A 23405-nucleotide genomic window follows, 5' to 3' on the forward strand; every position below is an offset into this window, starting at 1 on the left:
CTAATTACTGAATTAAAAACCCTCGAAATTTACAAGTAAAACATTCCCTTTACGTATTTTTTTCTTTATTTAATATGAAGAATCTTAGACCTCGATGTGGATTTTTCTTCACATCCTCGTAACCTTTTACAAACGGGTGTGTAAGTGCCTCGACCGCACCACGAGGTCGGGTTTATAAGGTCATGCTTATGACTTACTAAATGTTTTAATTTTAACATCTTACAAAATAAAAACAAATCCAGTACCCACACATGCAATTAATGACGTGTTTACAGAAGGAGTCTCCAGTGTCAGTGTTGTTTAACAGTTCAGAAAGTTATAACAAATGAGATCTGCTTTATCAAATCAGAATTATAAACATACAAAGTCGCTCCTTGACAAATTTAATTTCTCTCGTTTGAAGTTGAAATATCAGAGAAATCGCAAGTCGCTAAACTCTATACCACAGCTATAAAGCACTGACTCTGGAGACTCCTTCCTTAACTGAGAAAAAACAAATTTATATCTTTATTTAGGACTTCGTATCATTTTATTTATATAGATATCCGTTCGAGTGAATGAGATGTTACTATAGAAACGAGAAAGCATTAAAACTTTAAGACTTTTATTGTTTTAATTCCTGTCCTTTATCTGACAGCAGTCACCTGGGGACGCTACATGCAACATGCTCTCTTCAGAGGGGCAGAACTGTAGTCTGGGGGCATCGTGTTAAGGCGTAAAGGTCAAAATAAAAAAAATGTAACACAAAACGTTTTTTCCCTTCATCTCCACAGCTAAGTAACAGTTAGGTCACGCTAACAGCCTCATTCCCTGAGGTCTCTGTTTCTCTCCATGATGTCAAAACAGACAGGAAGCATGCACGCGCTTGCCTGTGTGTGTGTACACACAAACGAACACACACTCCACCCAGATCTCCAACAACAGCAGAAACAAAGTGAGGGTGAAAAGGACATGGGCTGACTGCTTTGCATTGACATCACACATTCCCAAGCCTCTGTGGTTGTTGTCAAGGCAACAACGTTTCACCTTGAAACGTGTCCTGTCTCGGTGTGTGTGTGAGAGAGAGAGAGAGAGAGAGACCACCATGACAAGATTCCCTACTTAGTGCACTACTTTGCCCTGCAAATTCCTATATAAACATATTACCCAGCATGGCTGTGTTCTAAACGCACGATGCACCTAGACAACATGTGACCTTTGTAGGAAACAGGGTGATTTGGGAGGTGGGTAAAATTCTTGCAGTGACGTTTTATGCATCTATGGTTTAGCTTATTGCTAACTGGAAGCTAGGTGTATAGAGCCTAGAAAGAAATGTTTGTGGTTTGGGATGCAGCCATGCAGAGTGTAGCATCCAGAGTGATGATGTTTATGTGGCCTGGATAGTGAGCATGGTTTGTGGTTGGGAAAGTGGCATGACGTGTATGGGGTCTATATGTGGAGAATAGGGTGAGGCTTCCACCCCGAGTGGATGGGAGTTTTTTGTTTTTCTTGATGTTTACACGGTCTACATAGTGAACACTGGGTGTGAAGTTTGGGACACATCCATATTTAACTCATGGTAAGATGTTTGTTTGCCCTGATGTTTATTCAGACTATATAGGGAACACTTTGGTCGGAATTTAAGTTGCCTACGTAGGATGCACTGTGTGTGTTTTAGACCAGGAACAACGGGAAGACAGTTGCGATGCTGTGTATGTAGCCTGGAAATGTCTGTGTAGCTGTTTAAGTAGCCTACATTGTAGACACTGTGTGCGCCACCCATAATGAAATAATGGTAAGAAGACTGTGGTGATTATGTTCAGGATCGACAGAAGGGACGAGGCAGACGGATTAAAAGGTAGATATTTATTGCAGCATTGATCTTAACAGCGGGAAGAAGACGACAGTGACTGAAAATGTAAGTGTACCTGAGGATAGCGTGAGAATCGCAAGCAAGAACATGACGTACACATGGAGAAAATAACAAGAGAACAGTTGTGTGTATTAAGACCTGACCCATGTTTCCTATAATGCACTTGTAATGTCCTATAGGCAAGTTACATTCATAAACATTATGCCATTATGAATAAGCTCTAAAGGCTAAAATTATCTAGTGTTCTCGTGTGTGTGTGTGAGAGAGAGAGAGAGAGAGAGAGAGAGAGAGAGAGAGAGAGAGAGAGAGAGAGAGAGAGAGAACAGTGTTTATTTTCAAGCTGTAACTTATAATCGGTCGGACGGCTGCGGCCCTGCAACGTACTTCTTTAGTTGATGGAGCAAAACCGTAAGAAGTTGTTTGAGAATAATACAGTAAGAGTAGAGTGTAGTAAGCGTTCATGCTACAGGAAGCCTGCTTTGATACGTTCCTGACTTAGTGAGTCCTCATAAATCCTTTCTACTCATTCACCGAGTGTGAGTAAAGATGCATTCAGGCTTCAAAATACGCAAATCTTTTAAACTCACCCAACAACCAATTAATAGGAGACTTACACACAATCTCAGCTATTATTTGCAAATCAGGGAGCGTTTAAGAAGAAGTGCTTTGATGCCTGTGATCATGTTCTCAGTGTTGCTGTTCAGCCCGACTGAAGCAAATCTGTTGGACTATGGATGATACATGCATTTTCAGCTCTGTAATCAATCAGGCCCCATTGAAAGTGTCTCAGAAATCATATCTGGCAAAGCATACAAGTAGAATTTTCTTCATCACAGTGGCTGGATTTTGCTCTAAAATGTGCTGCACTGGTAAAACATGTAAACTATGTCCAACTGTCAATCATTACCTCATTACACTCTTTGTTTTCCCTGGATGAAGAGCACATAATGTAAGACAAGCACTGAGTTACATGTCTCTCCCTCACTCTCTCACACACACACACACACACACACACACACACACAGTTTGAATGGACTGTCACATGACGTGAGAAAAATGAGGGCTTACATTAGTTTGTTGAAAGATATCAGGTAAATCTTAAGGTGTGTGTGTGTGTGTGGTCCTGTAAAACCGTCCTATGAAACCCTCTCCTCCATGAGACAACGATGACGTGCGTCAAACTCCTGGCAAAAACCTCCCTTGCATTTTTTGTGACACACACATAAGCCCTGTCCCAAACGTTACATCTCGATACCAACATAGTTACTTCCTAAAGGTACTGGGACGAGAGCCGAGCTGGTTTTCTAGGGCACTAAATATCCTGATACACCAATAAGTAGATTCTCCCCATCTAACGTATGTGGTAGTCATTATTCCTTAATAATAAAGAACCAGCAATTGGCTTCATTCCCAAATGGCTTCATATGCACTAGGTAGAAAGTGAGATCCTTATATAATATACATATATATATAATTTTTTTTTTTGCTAGGGCAACAAGAAGAAAGCTCCCTTATTTCTACAACTTCACATGATCCGAATTCCTTTACTAAGGGCACTAGTGAACTAGTCATAGGTTCTATGAGGAAACAAATGTTCCATGCATCCTTTATGCACTGATACGGACTAAACTACCAAAACCCAAATCCCAAGCCCTACCCCGTGCATGCAAAAAAAAAAAACAGAGGAGTCATTTGGGACGGAGCCATTTCCACCCCGAATGATGCTACAGATCTAACGTAAATTACAAACCAGTCCACAATGCGGCTACGTGCAAATACACGGCTGTGTGTTATTCCAAATGTTTCCGTAACAGCATGAGGGTAAAAAAAAAAAAAAAAAAAGCGGACTTGTATTTATCTGTAGATTCTATAGCAACCATCTTTTATTTATATTATATATATATATATATATATATATATATATGTATATTTAAGGCAGATTTGTATATAAAGCTGTCCTGGGTGCTGTTGGTCACAGCACATTTCTTAACTCCTAACTAAGGTAGTACTTGAGAACGAGCTGAAAAACCGCACTTCTCCGAATGGCGACATTTTGGTTTCGTGCAAAAAGCGTTTAAAGCCGTTCACCCTCCACCGTTTAATCCAGACGTTTGGGACGCAGCCAGAGATGAGCGTTGTTACATTCTTTTCTGAAAATAAGCATATATTTAACTATAAGTGCTTTTTTTTTCCCCCCTTAATTTGGTTGGCTACATCAAGGAGACACTGGCGAATATCAGTGCCAGCTTTGTGCTATGAGTTTAGAGCTTTAAAGCTAATCGATAAAAAAGAAAAATAAGAAATGAGCTTTTAAAAAAATTGCAAGGAAATCTCCAAGATAATCAAAATAAATATGTCAGCACATAAAATGAAATATTGGTGCGTGAGATGTGGGAGGAACTCAAGTGGATAAAAATACACAAAACACAAACACACTTACATACACACACACACACACACTCTATTCCTCATACACAGTGAAAATTGTAAAATTATACGTCTCCAGCACTGTAGATTAAGTTTTTCCTGTATCAGGCAGCAAGGAATCATGCACACTCCTTTATCACTCCCTCTCTTCCCAGCTGCTGTGTTCACTGTGCAGTAAACACTTGAGTCCAGAAGGGGGCTCCACTTCCTGCTCAATAAAAGAGAAAGAGAGAGAGAGAGCGAGAGAGAGACAGACAGAGAGAGAGAGAGAGAGAGAGAGAGAGAGAGAGAGAGAGATATCTCAGTCTTTCTTTCTTCCTGGCATATCATTTGTTCTTTTCAGGCGTTGATGACACGCCAGCTCGATCATCTCGACCCCACCCATGACTTTTTGCTGAACCAGGAAGAAAATCAGCACCACCAGGAAATAGATGCGCAAAGGCATCCAGAGCCAGAGTCCCAGAAAGCAAAAGGCGATGAAGGCGTTCCAGTAGCACAGCGACACGGCTTTGATCACCGCCACCCTCAGCTCACTCTTGCAGGGTGGGACGCGGGCATCGGCTTTGTCGAAGCGCTCAGAGCTGTAAAAGGAGCGTAGGCGCTTTTCTTTCTCCATCCAGCGCTCCTGGCACCAGGTCTGGAGGGCGGTGGTATCCTCGGGCAGAGAGGACACCGGGTAGCGACGCACGTGAAAGTGGATCTGGCGCGGAAAGGTGCCGGCCAGCAGGTGGCGCTCCGTCTGAGGGGCGCTGTGAGGGTATGCAACGGTGATGTCATGCAGCGCGTCCAGATTGTCCCCTGTATATAACACAAGCAGTGAGATGAAATCTTTTTTTCATGTACAACTTACGTTGCATTAAACGCGTGTTCGTTCACAATCAGTCCAGTACTTAAATTCGACCACACGTTATACATTATAGAAAGTTAGTCAGTAGTTTAGAAATATTGAAAACCGTCTTAAACACAGTAGTATTAATAACTGAATTATTTAAATAAAAAAATAGTAGTAGTGAATCTTGACCAGGAATATTCAATTTTAAAAATTGTCAGTAGTACTGAAGTACTGAAAAGGAAATGGCAGTATTAGACATTGGCCTTGGATGATGAAGTATTAAGATGAGTCAGAAGATTTGAAGCAATGAAAAACTAGTACAGTAGTATTACTAGTTCTACAATAAAAAATATATATCACACATTATTTGGAGGTAAAAAATGAATTCAGTAGCTTTGAAGTAGCTTCTAAAAAATTACAGTACTGAAAGTTATAATAAAGTATTGAAAAATAATCAGTACTTTTCTGAAAACAGGCTAGTTGTCTAAAAATATTACAACTTCTGTATTGAAGAAGTACTGAACTACTGACAAGTGGCGCAATCGACATCTTTTCTCTCGGAAAGTCATCTGCATCAAAAGGGTTCGAACCCCGTAGTTCTGTTGACCGAAGTAAAAGTAGAACAAATGCGTCAGTGCCGCATGATTAATCATCAGAATATTTATTTATAGGTTCGCTTTTTTTTTTTTTGCAATTATGGCTTGAGCTTTTGTATTATCAGCACAACACGCAGACACAATATCCGCTCACGCCTGATACCATCAGACTCTTCACATCGTCTCGCCTGATGAGTCAGCCTCGTCCCTGAAGACGAGCTCCTCGGAATAATCTGCACTAGTGTACGTTTCATTGGCTGCAAAAAAAAAAGAGCATTCATAACGTTGTTAGCTGCAGTTTACCGAAAAAAGAAACTACGCTCAACCTCGTGTATTTTCGGCAAAGTGCCTGAGCGTAACGTAATGCTCGTTAAACATAGCACGTTGATCTCCACCAACACACACTTTGGGCTGCTTCCAGAAGACAAGCCTGCCAGAATCAAAGCATGGCCAATGTGTTTATTGGATGACATGCCTAGACACACACACACACACACACACACACACGTTCCTGGAACAGTATCTCTTGGGTGTGACGTCAGAGAGTTTGACACCTGTTTAATGGCACATTAGTATCGTCCAGCTCCGATTGCTTCACACAGCTGTACGGATGCATGCCAGGGTTACCGCAGTGCGTGTGTGTGTGTGTTTGTGTGTGTGAAATGCCTTTGTGCTACAATTAACATTACCTGGAATATTGAAGAGTTCTTAGCAAAGCAGAAACAGTTTATCCCAGTCAGATATGACAAGGGTCAAACACCAGCTAGGCTACTGACGAGCGTACAAGGTGAAGTGATGAGCAGTTCTATGTGGTTTGTATTAATAAAAAGAAAAATTGTAATATTACTTAATACGGTCTTAATATTATTGTGTTATCATTATAACATATAATTATCATCGCTATTTAACTAGACACTGTCCTTTTTCTAACACGTCGTCGTTTCTTTCCCCAGAACGGACGTGCAGCACAAAATGTGGAGATCGCACCTTCCCAGGGGTGCAGGAAATCGGGCGGAGGAAACTCTGATCGTTAGCGCAGCGCTTAGAGACGCTGAAGTGCTTGAGTCATGGGAAAGAGTGTCGCAACTGCAGGATTTTTGCTCCATCCTTCTCCATCTTGTTACACTGGGGATTAGTCTCTGTCTTAGGGGTTGTTTAGATTTTTTTGTATTTATAAAAATACCATATTTAACACTGACAAAGAAGGGGGGGGGGTATTAAAATACACAACAATAAGAAAAGACTTTGAAATAGAAATCCATTACAATCCATGGCCTTTTTCCTTAAAATCCCTTAGAATATTAGTTTTAGCGTAAAACATGGCGGAAATCCTGAAAAATAGCCGGCGGTACTGAAATAGTAAAACGCAGCCAGTGATACTAAGCACTAAAAGTTTGCCAGTTGTATCAAAATACTTACAATTTGCATACTTATGATGTCCCGAAGCACTGGAAATTCTACAAGAGTAGTACTAAACAAAGTACTAAAAAAAACTGTTCAAGCATAGCAAAGTACAGTTCTGAAGTGCTGAAAACTTTGCAACAGCATTAAAAATACAAAAAAAAACAAAACACAAACCAGTACTGCAGAAGTACTTAAAATCAGACAGTAGTGCTGAAATACTGAACAACAGAAGTACTAAAAATGGACCAGGTGTAGTAATGTGCAGAAACAGATCAGTACTTTTGAAGTATTTAAAAGAGTCTTGAGGTATTGAGGAAACCGATGTATAGAAAACGAGTAATTAGTACTGAAAAAACAGTATATTGAAGTATAGAAAATTAGTCAGTAGTTTTGAAGTACTGACAAGTAACTGGTTTTAAAGAATGAAAATAGACAGCTGAACTGTAGAAAATGAATCAGCAGTATTGAGGTATAATATACTGAAAATTGGCTAGTGGTACTTCCTCTATTGTCCGTAGCGTGTGACTGACAAGCAGCCAATCGTTTTAAGTTATGATTGAAAATAACCCAAAAGGTATTTAAGTACTGAAACCGTTTCAGTAGTAATGCAGAATGAAGCGCTAGGCAGTAGTACTTTGATGACTGAGGCCCGTCCTGACCTTTGCGGAGTTGTTCCACGATGAAGGTGAAGCCGGTGGTGCGTGGGTGCAGGACGTACTCATACTTTGGCAGGCCGTTCTTCTCCGCGTACTCGTCACTTCTGGCGCGAGTGTTATCTACACAAGAACAAAAACGTTTAGAATACTTAACCTACGACCCGAACGTCTTTTTTTTTTACGAATGCTTGTCAAACGTTTTAATTTAATGCTTGAGACTTTCTTGTAATTCCGTCTATAACTGAGATTTTTTTCTCTCGTTCGTTAAAGTCCTGGGGTTTTACTGTGCGACAAACAGCATCATAACAGTCTGCTAATAAACGCCGCGCTAATCCTTCAGCGGTCTTCGAACGCCACCTGACAGAGCACCAGCTATACTGCCTTACATAGCCATCAGCTGACTGAGGTCACCATGTTCACGCTCTGACACACTCGCACACTTGACCAGTAATTAGATCAGGACTTTCTGATCCCCTCTGGGCTTCTACAGAGGGGGATTAAGTGCTTCATTCCTCCCGGCTGCAGAGAGACAAAGAGAGACAGACACACTAAGTCCACTAAAATGAAGATGTCACTGTTGGACAGGTCTCAAAATCTCTCTTAAAGCCCGGGCTATAAATAGGATCGGACAGATGCCGAGAGGTCACATGCAGCTTTTGAATAAAATAAATAATTGTACGTATGTATGTATGTGTACATGCTCAGACTTGTCTTTCTGCACAGCACAATGTAACAATAAATAGATAACTCTCGTAACAATACGTAGCTAAAAACAGAAAATATTAACAAACGATATACAAGCAATCGTAGCTATAGAACAGACAAATATCAGACCTTTTTAATGATAAGCTTTCTGGATGATAATACAGTTCTGTTTAATTTGCAATCCACTTAGTTAGCCATTTTCTGAAATCGTTTACGTACGAAAGGGATTGTGGGGACCTTCGATGGTACATTTTGTCATGAAAAGTCTGAGCACATTTACAAGAAGGCGGCAAAAAAGGGAACAGTTGTGATTTCTGTCGATTTCTTGGAAGAGGATCACATAGTGGCCGAAAAAAACAACACATTTTCTTCGACGGGTTCATATGATTTTAAAGCAAAGTTAGCAAGTCAGCAGTGGATGTTGGTTACCATGACAACTGCGGTTTTATCTATAATGGCTGTCTAAAAATGTTCTGGGTAGATACAAAGATGTATTTGAGACAGTCTGTGTGTGTGTGTGTGTGTGTCTCACCAGTGAGGTCAGTGCCCTCAGGAAAAATCAGTAGCTGCAGTGGTTGCCTAATATCACAGAAGTACTCCAGCATATTGGCCAGGTGATTCTGATCCTCCTCCCACTTGCGATGGATGAAGATGAATGAAGCTACCTGCATCGCCCAGCCTTCAAACACACACATGCACAATCATTCTTTCTTCAACTGTGGTGTCAATATTATGAGCAATGCGGTTATGCTGAAATCAATGATAACCAATATTACCTTCAAATACACACACATACCCCCCAACACATACACACACACCCAACACACACCCCACAGGAAGTCAAGATCTTGAGATTAGACAGGAGAAATGCCACGGTTGGCACAAAGTCAAGAAGAAGCAATGACGTGAGGAAGGACACGAAACGGACAACAAACTAATTTGCCTGACTTGAGGGCATGTCGCTATAAAGCCATGTAATTTATTGATGACTTGCTCGGATTTATCGCCTGTCAGTCTGCATAATAGATTTCCCTTTACACAACATGCTAATTACAAATCGAATAAACATCTAACTATTGCTACGAGTGCTTCCACGTGATTTTCTGTGTACACACGTGACACGCCACTCTGTCCTTACAGGCATATGCTCTACAGAAACACGAGCACAGCGTATAAGGAAGAGTTACTGTTACTAGTGTTTTATTCCCGTTACGGCACACCAACAACGATGTCCGTCCGTCCGTCCGTTTCCTGTACGCGGCACCACATGGAGTCTAACTTATCAATTTGTGTGCAAGTAAATGCTGAACAGCTACAGGCTGGAGAAACAAATCGGATTTTCTCCTGTAGTTTGTGGAGGAAAATATCAAATGTAGGAAGGAAATCAAATCTGACTTGATGTGGAAATGTGAGCTGAACATTTAGAGGGTTGAAGGGTTGAAGTGTGTGTGTGGGGGGTGTGGGTGTGGGTGGGTGGGTGTGCGGGGGGAATGCGGCAGCTCGCTAACCGAAACCAGGCACGGCTTTCAGAGTTGCTTTGAGGCAGATCTTCTCCAGACGGAGGTAGCTGTGCCTCAGCAGGCAGCACCAGAGGAACATCCAGTCCAGACGTGTGCGATGGTTCATGATGATCACGCTGCGCTCCCCGGGAACAAACCCGTCACCCGTGATGATCACCTTCACCCCAAACACCAGCTCCAACAGAGCCTGGAAGGACAAAAAAATAAAAAATAAACAAATAAATTCAGCAACAATAATATAGTGGAACGATAATCATTAATATAAACATCATCTGACCAATCAGAATTGAGAATTCAAAAGCTGGTTGCAGCTGCTGTAACATGAGTGAGAACAGAAACTCGCTTGTTTCAAGGAGGTCCTGCGGCATTAAATAACATTAAACCTAGCTATGTTATGACATAATACGTAGCTATGTTCCGAAATTAAACGTAGATACATTACGGCATAAAACGTAGCAAAATTACAACACTAAACATAGTGAAATGACATCATTAAATGTAACAATATTATAACATTAACGTTGTAAAATTTCAAAATAAAACATAGCCAAATTAAAACATTAAACATACCTACGTTATGACATAACGAGATTAAACGTAGCCATGTTACGACATTAAATGTTGCGAAATTACAACATTAAACGTAGCATGACTGCAATATTAAATGCAGCTGTTAAAACATGTAACTATAAACATAGTCACATAACATTAAACAAAGCCAAATTTCGACATTAATCATAGCGATATTACAACGTTAATTACAGCAAAGTTACGAGATTAAAGTAGCAAAATTACGTCATTAAACGTATCTGTTTTTCTTACGAGGGCACTCCATTATCCTTCTAACCCACAGACTGTCTGACAGAATTACTGAGACTTCATTATAAACAGTTCAGGTACTGAATTTCTTCAGAACTTTGTGCTCGGGTTGTTTTTCCTGACTCTGATACACGCTGTGATCAGATCTCACTTGCTTCCTCTGAGTGACATGGTGTTGAGTAAACAAAAGCAGAGCAATTTATCAGTGAAACATGTTACACATTTCATTTTCCACATGCGGGACCAGAGACTTTATTTAGGAAACATCAGGAATGGACACTCCATGCATGTTTTTACAGTTAGACTGAGTCGCATTCCTGATGCATGGGAATGATGATGACCTTGATGACAAAGGCCATATTGTAAGGAGGTTTAATACGACATACAACATGGTATTTAACAGCACTGATGAGTGTGTTTGTGTGTGTGTACCACAGGCAGTGTGAGCCAGGTGGCCACGATGCGGTCCGTAAGCCAGCGGTACCAGGCCGGAGACAGCAGCAAGAAGGGCAGCGCCGGACCCAACATGAACACACTGCCAAAAAAACTGCTCAGGAAGAGCGTGAGGATGAAATACACGCCTCTGATGGACACCGTCGCCATGCCTGAGACACAGATAGACAGACAGACAGGTTACTCAGTCAGACAGAACGCAACAGGACACAGTGACTGGATTATTGACCTCAGAGAGAAAAGTGGAGCAGTACGAACGACGGAAAGAACATGAAGCGTGTTGATTTGGAAAATCAATATTGGATCAGTTGTTACGTAGAATTCAGGGTGTTAATGACTGGAAACCTTTAATAGATGGAGAGGGGAAAAAAAAAATCTATGTTTTAGTCCTGAACTCTCCAACAACAACAGCAACCTGTTTTTTGTCTGTTGATTAAAAAGAATGATCATGTACAATTAATTAAAATAAAAAAAAAACAACACTCACTTTTTGACAAAATGTTTTGAACATTGCTTTTTTTTTAACATTAATATTTTTTTTAAAACATGGATTTTATTTTCCTGGTTTCTTTTCGCCTGGTTACTTGTATATTTACTTATAAAAACAAGAATTATATAAATATGTGCAGTAAGATTTCAGTTTTGCTCTGAAGCCAGTGAGATTTATTTTCCCACATACATAACCTGTTTTTGGGTTCTCTTACCTGTCCTGACCACACCTGATGCTTTGATCTTTTTTATTATACCAACTTCATGCGTTCATTCAACCCCAGCCTTGACTTTCTGTTTAGTCATGACTCGGCACAAGACGCGGTTATGGAATCATTTATCCGTTTCCCGCCTTCGCCAATGGAAAATATGAAATGCAAGAGCGAAGGCGATGATGATGACTCGACACAAACTGATTACATTCCCACATTTGGGACTTAGAGTCCAAATGGGTTCACACACACACACACAGACACGCACACACACGCGCACCTCTGAGACCTCTGGACAGTGGGTGGTGGTTTGTCAAGTGGAAAGATTGTGTTTTTGTTGGGTCTGCATGAGGTCGGGGGAAAAAAAAGAAGAAATACTTTCCATTATGAGAACAGGAAACAAGCGGGTAGATTCGCAGCTGACTCCGCATTCTCCGACTCGGATTCGAGCGCTCCTGACTGCACGCGTAACGCGCCACGGCTCGCCTGTGACCTACACCAGTGTTTCTCAGCACATTAGCTAATTACCAACAAAAATTCCCTTTTGTCTTCGCTGTTAGATTAAACTCCACTCTTCTTTTCTCTTCTGGGAAAATTTCCACTAGATGCTGGATTGTGGCTGTGTGGAGGTTTGTGTTCCTTCAGCTACAAGAACATTAGTGAGATCAGACACTGATGTCGGGATGATGAGGAGACTCCAGTTCCGGTTCAGGATCAGGGCTTTGTAAAGGACACTCGAGTTCTTTATCAACTTTAACATGATGCTCAAAGGCTTTGTGCACCGGGGCATTGTCGTGCTGAAACAGGGTTTGAAAAAACTGAAACGGTGAAAGTGACAGCGAGTGAAAAATGTTTTTCAATTCAGCACTTGTTCTTGTCTCACTTTAAGTAAAAGGTCATATCTCCATCATACTCAGGATGCTGTGATTATAACTACAACTAAAAACTCAAAGACATGACAGTCAATGAGGCATGAGTGGAAAATCTTCAGGGAGAAGTGTTACAGTGGTCACAGACTCTTGATCTGCTGAACAATGACAGGGAGAAAAATAATTCAGAAGACTTTGGTCTCTCTCTCTCTCACACACACACACACACACACACACACACACAGTTAATTACTGTCTGTGTGCTGATGAGGGAGGGCTGTGGGAGGCCTGGAAACTCTGCTTTGTTGATTTTTTTTTTCCACCCAGCTGCATGACAACATCTACACAGTGTGAGGCGCCAGGACACACACACACACAATCACATCTGTGTCTGTGAAGATTAATGATTAAAGTGTGTATCATTCCCCGAGTCACGTAGGCACCTTGTTAAGAGTCACGTCTTGTAAGAGAAACACAATGTCAGTGTGCATGTATCCACCAAACTTTTGCACTAATCCACCAAACAAAATTTTGCACTAATCAAATAATAATAATAATAATAAAAAAAATATTATATGTTTTTGCTAACACGAGTGGACACACAGAACAATTGGATCTTCCGTTAGAGGTTGTGGCAGTGAATCGCATTACAACATGCACATGGAAACAGGGTTCAAGCGACTTGTGAGTTCTTTCAGGATTATTGCCATCGCGCTGCAAACCTCACGCTGCAACCTGCAAACAGACTGCATCACGCTGCAAACCTCATTCAAATTCTCTAACGGTTGGCGCTCTAAAGTATGTCCTCATAGAGTCAGATTACATGACATAAAGAAAATCCTGTAACGATAGATCTACATCTACATACAGATATCAGACTCTTTCCTCGTTTCCTTTCCCGTTCTCATGCTTGTGCCATTTTTATTTCCGTCGTTCACGCCGCAGTGGTCCATTCCCTTCCTCTGACTCAACACGGTTATCAGATCAGGTTAAGGACCACGGTTATCAGACCAGGTTCTCCTGGATTGATTTCCACCGTATTTGCCAATGGAAAATATGACATCCTAGAACAATGACTCGGAATAAAAACAAGTGTATTGCGTTGCAGTGTGGCGGACGGCGTCTGAGTGTGGAAACGATGATCGGAACAAGGCTATGTGGGATTTTCAGAATCAAAAGATCGCCGCTTAATAAACTTGTTTCCAAACACTTGGAGGTGTCAAGCATCTTCCAAACCTTCCATCAAACCCAATAAACAAAAAACAAAACAAAATGCTACAGGAGACTCGACACCTTCCGCAAATCCCATGAAGACATCACTCGACGTGCAGGAAGTAAAAACCTCTCAGGTTCAAGTGCAACACGACGTAGACCTTAACAACACGCTCTTTTCTTCTTTCAGTTCGAACAAGGCTCGATATTGAATCTGAACACAATTATCAACACGTGTGAAATGGATTCGTCCTTCACGTACGCTCTCATTACAAACAGAATTATGCAGTCACTATGAAGTCTAGACATAGGAATGGATGGATTCAGAAGGTCAGCAGGTTTTCCACTGTGTGCAAGTCTTCAGGAGTTAACATGGCAAGCCGGTTCCTTCTGCAGCCTTTATGCGACTAAAATCGAGAATTCTGGGAGGGAGAAAGTGAGCCGTCGGTGATGGAACGACTTTTGTAAATATCAATATGCAACTTGCTTTATGGATGTTCCACAACAATACAGGCAACAATAAATAGATAATGAAACATTTCTTAATGGAAATTTGCTAAAACGAATAAGGAATAAATATTGAGGATGTTATAAAGAGAACAATCAAAATATGCAGTAATAACATCGCTGATTGTTTTTCTGTAACAGCATGCCCTAAAAAAAAAAAAAAAAAAAAAAGGTTCCGTATCTATACATCGTTTGGATGTCCAAAAATGACCTGCACCTACGTGCAAATAAAAAAAACATTCATTTCCAGAGTCTGTACTGTACAAGGGTTTCTAGGACGTTTTTCCTGAAAAGTGTCTTGTCTTATCTCATCACGATACCAAGCGCACGCTTTAGAGCTGTGCCATGCGGGTCACGAAAGTAATAAAATCACTGAGTGCGGCTGATTACGGATGGAAATTGTGGCATCAGCACAGTTCTTCATCACCTCTCATCACCTCTTCGATGGGGCTTTCATTTAGCTTATTAAGCAAGCCAAAGACTTGACTTTTCATCCTGATGCTTCCCTTCTGCAAGTGTGAATCACCGTCTGTATGTTTCCGTAAGAATCAACAGTGCAACGATATGAGGGTCCAGATTGATCTGATGAATAAATATCAAAAAACTAATCTTAAAATCTTTAGACTGCTTCCCTAAAGACCAGTTTATGCTGCTTCTGTTTTATCTTCACGCAGACTGTAGATTTGTACCTACAGCTACTGCTGTAATCGATAAGACAGTCTTATGCTCATCCCAGGACTCGTGCACATACTGAACATCATATCAAAACATCATAACTCAAAAATGACAAATTGACTATATAAATTTAAAATATTTAAAAGCCCATTAAATATTTGTGTCCTAAATGGCACCACAATGCTTTCTCCACTCTATATAGTGCACTAAATTGACAAAAAAAAACAAAACAAAAAAAAACTATTTGTTATTGAGCCCATAATTAGCTTTAGTGAGGATGACATTATAAATTGTTAGCATAGTGAGTTTAGCTAAATTAGCTCATTTAGACGTGAGGTTTACTTAGTTATAAGTTTTAATACAGACTAAACAATTACGTGGTTTAAATTGCTAAACATCTTTAAACTCACCCGAATTTATGTTTTATTTCTTTCTTCAAACTTCCGGTTTGATGGCGACACGGAAGCGAAGGATGTTGTTAGCTGGTTAGCTAGGTGGCTAACAACATAACACACACCTAGCCCAGGTTCCGCAACAGTTCTTCACAAAAAAAAAAAAAAAAAAAGATTTTAACAACAACATTTAGCACCAGAAATGTATAAAAGCGAGAGATATGGTTTAATCCCGTAGGTCTAACTAAGAAACAACGTCATTGTTTAGTAAAGAAGTGAACGCAGACGTAGCATCATGCTAGCGAGTCACCTATTAGCCAGGTTGCTAGGGCTAAGAAGTAAAGCGGAGCTCTTAGCTCTTCAGAGCTCTTTAGTTCAGCTAAAAATAAAGTCTCCCTTCTTGAGTAAAGACGCTGAGATTCTTAAGTTTCAAGCGGATGTAAATCTTGTGGATGTTGAGATTGTTGTGGACGCCATGGCTTTATCCTCTTATTTAACCTGCTGGTTGTCAGTAGGGGCCGCCGTTCGGTAGCTAGTCAGCTCCAAAAATACTGGCACCCTTCATATTCTTCAAGTACTTCTTCATAAATTGCTGTATAAGTGAACGTAAACCTTAATTTATGGTTAGTAAGTGCCTTATTTGTTCAGGTTCATCCTGGGAGAGATCAGGACCCACCATCAAGAACATTCATTCATTCATTCATTCATTCATTCATTCATTCATCTTCTACCGCTTATCCGAACTACCTCGGGTCACGGGGAGCCTGTGCCTATCTCAGGCGACATCGGGCATCCCATCGCCAACCCATCGCAGGGCACACACACACTCATTCACTCACGCAATCACACACTAGGGACAATTTTCCAGAGATGCCAATCAACCTACCATGCATGTCTTTGGACCGAGGGAGGAAACCGGAGTACCCGGAGGAAACCCCCGAGGCACAGGGAGAACATGCAAACTCCACACACACAAGGTGGAGGCGGGAATCGAACCTCGACCCTGGAGGTGTGAGGCGAACGTGCTAACCACTAAGCCACCGTGCCCCCCCATCAAGAACAGTCCATGACAATTTGAGCAACTGAGGGTTAAGGGCCTTGTTTAAGGGCCCAGCAGTGACAGCTTGGTGTACCTAGGATTCAAACTCACAACCTTCCAATTGGTAGACCAACATCTTAACCAATAGGATACCGCGTCCACCCACAAACCTGTACCACATTAATAACACAATCCACATTCATTTCCACAACAGTTGCCATTCCACCTACCAGTATGTTTTTGGGAGAACATGCAAATTTCCACACTCATCAAAAACCAAGATCAGGGTCACAACAGTGAGGTCACAATGCATCTCACCCAGTACCAGGGTATCTCAGGAATAAACCTGATTGCCTCTGCCAGGAGGTTTTGGCAGAAGATTGACCTTGATGATGGTCTACTAGAACAGTTTAGCAATGATTAATAGTGAGCAGCAACAAGACATTTAATTAGTTTCTTTCAAATTGAGAAAATCTCATGTTTATACACTTCTCATGATCTCTGGCATTTTCGAATGACAACAAATGATAAATTAGGGTACATGAAGAAGGAATAGAGTTCATCAAAATAGAAAATAAGATTATATTGACTGTATTTTTATAAACACACCCTCTAGTGTCACCCATATGAGGATGAGGTTCCCCTTTGAGTCTGGTTCCTCTCAAGGTTCCTTCCTTTACCGTCTAAGGGAGTTTTTCCTCCCCACAGTCACCTGAGTCACCTCAGACTTGCTCATCGGGGATAAATACATACACTTTGTGAACTAAATCTATCTAATATTAATCTTGAATTTTGCATTCTATTAATCTTTATATTATTCTTTATATTAACCTTTTGTTCTATGTTTATGTTCTGTAAAGCTATTTGAGACGACGTCAATTGTAAAAAGCGCTATACAAATAAACTTGAATTGAATTGAATTGAATTATTTGTTTGATTTCTCCTAGCAAGAAGTCAACTTCACTCCAGTTGTACAAGTATTTTTTTTTTTTTTTTTTTTTTTTTTACAAATTTACTAAATAATTAATGAGAAGAACTCAAACAAAAAAAAGTTAAAGTTAAGATTAAAGTATTTAAGGGTTTGGTTAACAGTGATGATCAGTGATGGAAAGTCACTAAATACAGTAGGTCTAAAAGTTGCCAGATTGAGCAATAAATCCCTCACCTCTCCCTTATGCTTTGCTACTATGAAGAACTCGCCGACTGCTACAAAGGACTGACACTGGAGACTCCTTCCATCACCCTTAAATTAACATCCCTTATATCAATAATTATTTAATTTTATTCATAGAAAAATGTTGTTAGACTTTGCAGCAAATTATTATAGGAATCAGAAACCTGGATTTAGAAAACAGAAATAGAAATACAGATGGTAGAAAAAGCAATTATCCTAAATGACAGACAGCACTTTGAGCACTACGGCTGTTTAGAATAACAGGTGATCACACACATGGTTGTTGTTTATTCCTAGCTTTAAACTGGGGACGTCGCAAAACCTCCGAACTCGGAAGTAAGACGTTTATGAGGCGTAGTTAAAGTGCGCTGTAACATTTCTCAGAACTAAAAATATCTCTTCTTGTAACCAAAACACAAAAGCTAAATGAGTTCACATTGTCCTTCAGATTTTTAACATCATCCCCAAGATTGTTATCGTGGCACATGGACTTTTAAGAGAGTGATAAATGTAAAAAGGGTTGAAGGAAGTCTCTTAAAATTACACTTGATGAATGTTGAAAGGGTTAGAAAAGTCTATTAACTGGCCCACGCAGACACTGAGCAAATATTTTTCTTGGGCTGTTGTCCGTCTCATCCAGAGAGCAAATGGAAGAATGGAAGTGGTTGTATAACCGGGACCTCCATGAGTTATCATAGCACTCCATTTAAGGGCAATGGAAAAATGGACAGCTCGACAAATAAACCCTTTTAATAGGGACCAATCCTGCCATCACATTAGCTCAGCACCAAAGGATGTACGTGTGTGTTAAGAATGCGCGTCCACGTGTACACGTGTGGCCCCAGCTCTTTGCCAGACTCGACTCCAGACATTTCCATGACCTGGTCGCTTTGGCATGTGCTTTTATCTGAAGGGGATTGAGAAGTTTATCTATAAACCACTGCGGGGTCAACGTTTTGTCCCGAGAGGTTGAATCCAAGTCTATTGGATTTAATGCCAGCCTGTAGCAGCGTAACGTCTCTCCTCTCCTGAACTCTGAATGTGGAATGTGGCAAAATAATGAAAAACAATCCATCGGCCTAAAAGATGGTTGACGTTCAACACTAACGTTACCATACATGGTGTAATGGTACGGGTTGTGAATAAACCTGGCTTCTCGTCTTACCTAGTTTGTATTCCGCTGCAGCACATAACCAACAGAGTAAGCATCGTTTAACACGTCTTGCGTACGCAACAGCCAACCTCGATTATGCAAAGTGGATGCAAACATTAACAAGCACATTTTCTGCTGTTTGCTTTTTAGTCCCTCACGATTTGTTCAACCCCTTATGGTTCAACTCCCGACTCCGTCCCACCGTCTGGATTCTCAACTCATCCCACGCCAGTGATAATTTCATCTCTGTAGTTTTTGTTTTCTTGCCATGACAGCGAGTATGCTAATGAAGTACGTGCAGAGGCCCAAAAGAATTCGAAACCATGGACTCGCTTATTCTATTATTCTTACAAAAAGACTTTGAACCCGAGGCAAAAAGGTGAAAACAGTAAGGTAAAGACACAACTTGACTTCAGGATGGGAAGGCACAGACTTCACAAACTTCCAACACAAGGCCCCGTGTGGTATAAACAAAAAGAAAGAGAGAGCAAGTGTTCTATGGATGATTAAAAGTTTGAGGTTTCTGTAAGGGTTAGAAAAAATTGCAGAATTCCACAAAGGGACAAACAGGAATCTTTAAGGAGATCTTATCATATGAAAACTGTTGAGTTTAAACAACCTGCTTTCTCTCGACGCAGTCAGATTTATTTTGTGATGTGTTAGATATGCAGATATTTTTGTGACCTCACCTTACCTGTTCTATTAGAGCATAAAGCTAATATTACAACTATTTGAAGTGAATATGACCTTCTATAGATTTTGCGTATGTGCGTAAGTTTTAAACTCCTTGCAAAATATCTGGATACTTTTCACTTAAAATAAACTTTCAGGACTTTTGAAACTTTTTGAGAATTGTGTGTGTGTGAGTGTAGTCTCAGTGTGTACAGATGTTTGTGAGGATGAGAATGTGGGACAAGTGGTTTTTTTTTTGTGGATGTGTATTTTAAACCCACACAGAACATGAACTTAAGAGGATGTGGACAGTCAGTCTTTGTGTGGTTTCAGAGACATATGGACAAGAATGTGTGTGTGTGTGTGTGTGTGCAGGGGGGGAGGAAACAGCATATTAAGAATGTTTTCTGTTCGACTTCGGACATTCTGTCTTGCGTTTATTTTAAAAGCAGGCTATTGATAGCACTTCTTTTACAAGGCTTTGTCGGAAAGAATGCAGTGTTTTTAACATTCTTGTGACCTTTGACCGCTCTCTTTTTTTTGGGAGAGGAGCAAAGCGAAGTGTGCCTGTGAAGAATTGCCATAATCCAAATATATCTTTCCTCTTAATCTGCATTTCTCAGTTTCCCTGCGTGTCCTCGGAATAGTTTACGTCTGTGTGGCTCGACCCATTTAATTTGGATTTAATATCCATTCACAGGGTGAAGATTTTCAGATTAATGACTCATAAACCTCCCCCCTCCCTTGTTTCTTAAGGACATTTCTAGAACATTCTCCAAAGATAAATAATCAGCAGATGACAGCGTCTCCCTATTTATATCAGTATCGGTGGAGGAAGTGTAGAGATTAAAGCATTAAGCACAGTACAAAGTATAAATATCTTTACAGAAATTGTCACCATATATTATACACTGTTATGGTATGACATGATTCTGGTAAAGAGTTTTTTCTGTAACATATCAACCAAAGATCATACCAGAAACTGATTTGTTATAAAGAGATTTTTTCATGGGGGTCACGGTGGCTTAGTGGTTAGCACGTTCGCCTCACACCTCCAGGGTTGGGGGTTCGATTCCCGCCTCCACCTTGTGTGTGTGGAGTTTGCATGTTCTCCCCGTGCCTCGGGGGTTTCCTCCGGGTACTCCGGTTTCCTCCCCCGGTCCAAAGACATGCATGGTAGGTTGATTGGGATCTCTGGAAAATTGTCCGTAGTGTGTGATTGCGTGAGTGAATGAGAGTTTGTGTGTGCCCTTTGATGGGTTGGCACTCCGTCCAGGGTGTATCCTGCCTTGTTGCCCGATGACGCCTGAGATAGGCACAGGCTCCCCGTGACCTGAGGTAGTTCGGATAAAGCGGTAGAAAATGAGGGAGTGAGAGATTTTTTCATGTTGCACCTTAGGTGAATGACATAAATATATCAGGATACATGAAACATATTTAATGTGTGTTTTTCAACACACAACCTGGTCATCGAACAGAAACCTATTTAATGCTCAAGACAGGGGGAAGGGATGTTGGGGATGAACACCACATGGGCTTTTGTTAACGGTGTTCAATGTAGCTGTGTACAGTTGGATCTCTGGCCCCTGCGATAACTGGATATTCTGTGCCTAATCTCAACCATCTGTAACAGCACTACCGTGGTCATAAACTGACACTGTGTATGGAAAAATATGAGCTTTAGTCTGTAACTGAACACCTGCACGTGGTGCACGAATAGGGTAGGTGTGTGTGATAAAAAGTAAATGTACAAGCTAAAACGGTGGCCTAATTAGCTCGTTCTATACACAAGGTGAAGATTTTCCACTCATAAACTGACTCTTATCATATACAGTATAGAAAACTGTAGGACTGAATGACATTGTAACAAGAGCATGGTCATATTAACAGAGAGAGAGAGAGAGACAGAGAGAGAGAGATGCTGTCAGAATCAGTGGTAAGCCTTCATGATGAATTAAACCCAATCAATCGAAAGACATTTTGCAATCATTTGCATTAAGTGATAAAATAGATTGCATACAATAAAGATATATATATAGAGAGAGAGGGTGAGAGAGAAAGACAACGCGAAAGTGGATATATATATATATATATATATATATATATATATATATATATATATATATATATATATATATATATATATATATATATATGGATATTTGTGTGTGTGTGCGTCTGTGACCAGCAACTTTATAAAGCAGTACTTGTGGCTCAGGGTGTAAGTGCGTGAACATGGATGACAGGTTGGAAAGTGTGAGCAAAAGGGTGTGTGTGTGTGTGTGTGTGTGTTGAGAGACAAGGATCAGTGGCAGATTGTTTCCACTGGAAAGAATTCTGGGAATGAGAGAGAAGAGCTATCAGTGACTGAGCACTATGACCCTGAGAATAATTTAAAACACACACACACACACAGTCCATGTGGCTTTAAAACCACACATACTGTCCACATCCCCCTTACACTTACACACACCAGTGTACAATTCCCCAAACACATGCACACACTCTCTCTTTCACTCCGTCACACACTCACTCGCTCACTCACTGTATGCACAATTAAGATTAAAATAAAGTTACACATGTTGAGAAAGCTTCTGACCAATTTAAATCTTAACCATTAAATATTTTTTTTCGTCTGTGGATGAATTCAGTAGACAATAAAATAATAGAATGATTTTTCTTTCCTTTTCTTTTCTTTCACCACTGAAAGTTAAACTGCATTATATATAGCAATCTTGGCTTCACTCTAACACACACAGTTGAAGTGTTCGCTGTGCGATGAGGTGATTCTTGGACTGCCTGAGCGAACTGTAACACTGTCCACTGCATAAATAACTCAGCTCGGTTGTGCATGTACACTTTGTATGTGTGTGTAACCAGGAGTGTCTTTATCAGGGTGGAATGTCCACGCAATGTTTCCAGGAAGTAACCTGAAGACCTCGGCATGGAACTGACTCATTCTTCAATTGAGCCGTCTCGTTAAGCTATTACATAAGTAGACACATGCATCATGGGCAAAATGTCAGCCATTTCAGACAATCTGAAGTCATGTTAGCGCTTATCAATTTTGTTTTTTGTAACAAAATGAGTTTAGAAAATGCTACTTTGTGAAATCCTTTCAATGCTTATGTTTGTAGGTCCCCCACACTGCCACAAATAAGTGTCACATTTATACAAAAGGCTCACATTTACTAGTTTTACCTCACACATTTACATAAAAGGCTCACATTTACTAGTTTTACCTCACACATTTACATAAAAGGCTCACATTTACTAGTTTTACCTCACACATTTACATAAAAGGCTCACATTTACTAGTTTTACCTCACACATTTACATAAAAGGCTCACATTTACTAGTTTTACATCACACATTTACATAAAAGGCTCACATTTACTAGCTTTACCTCACACATTTACATAAAAGGCTCACATTTACTAGTTTTACCTCACACATTTACATAAAAGGCTCACATTTACTAGCTTTACCTCACACATTTACATAAAAGGCTCACATTTACTAGTTTTTACCTCACACATTTACATAAAAGGCTCACATTTACTAGCTTTACCTCACACATTTACATAAAAGGCTCACATTTACTAGTTTTACCTCACACATTTAGAAAAAAGGCTCACATTTACTTGTTTTACCTCACACATTTATATAAAAGGATCACATTGATTTATTTTACCTCACACAAACAATCAATTTCTTGCTCCATAGCATCTCTATTCATGTCAAGTC

The 23405-nt window shown here is 40.3% G+C and overlaps 1 protein-coding gene across 2 annotated transcripts; it reads right to left on the reverse strand.

The window, feature by feature from the left end:
- Window positions 1-1830: 1830 nt before the first annotated feature.
- lclat1 (lysocardiolipin acyltransferase 1) lies at window positions 1831-16157 on the reverse strand. 2 transcript variants are annotated; one of them, XM_060871716.1, is made up of 7 exons: window positions 15931-16157; window positions 15639-15768; window positions 11244-11416; window positions 9981-10179; window positions 9005-9151; window positions 7771-7887; window positions 1831-5077 (listed from the first exon to the last, which is right to left on the reverse strand). In XM_060871716.1, the coding sequence occupies exons 3-7, from the start codon at window positions 11412-11414 to the stop codon at window positions 4581-4583; spliced, it is 1131 nt and encodes a 376-aa protein (XP_060727699.1). In that variant the 5' UTR covers window positions 11415-11416; window positions 15639-15768; window positions 15931-16157; the 3' UTR covers window positions 1831-4580. The 2 variants fall into 2 exon arrangements, with proteins under 2 accessions (XP_060727699.1, XP_060727700.1); XM_060871717.1 differs by lacking the exons at window positions 9981-10179; window positions 11244-11416; window positions 15639-15768; window positions 15931-16157 and adding an exon at window positions 9249-9946.
- Between the last annotated feature and the right edge of the window lie 7248 nt (window positions 16158-23405).

The sequence above is a fragment of the Tachysurus vachellii genome, chromosome 6 (assembly GCF_030014155.1).
Source record: "Tachysurus vachellii isolate PV-2020 chromosome 6, HZAU_Pvac_v1, whole genome shotgun sequence".
In the NCBI taxonomy this organism is placed as follows: Eukaryota; Metazoa; Chordata; class Actinopteri; order Siluriformes; family Bagridae; genus Tachysurus; species Tachysurus vachellii.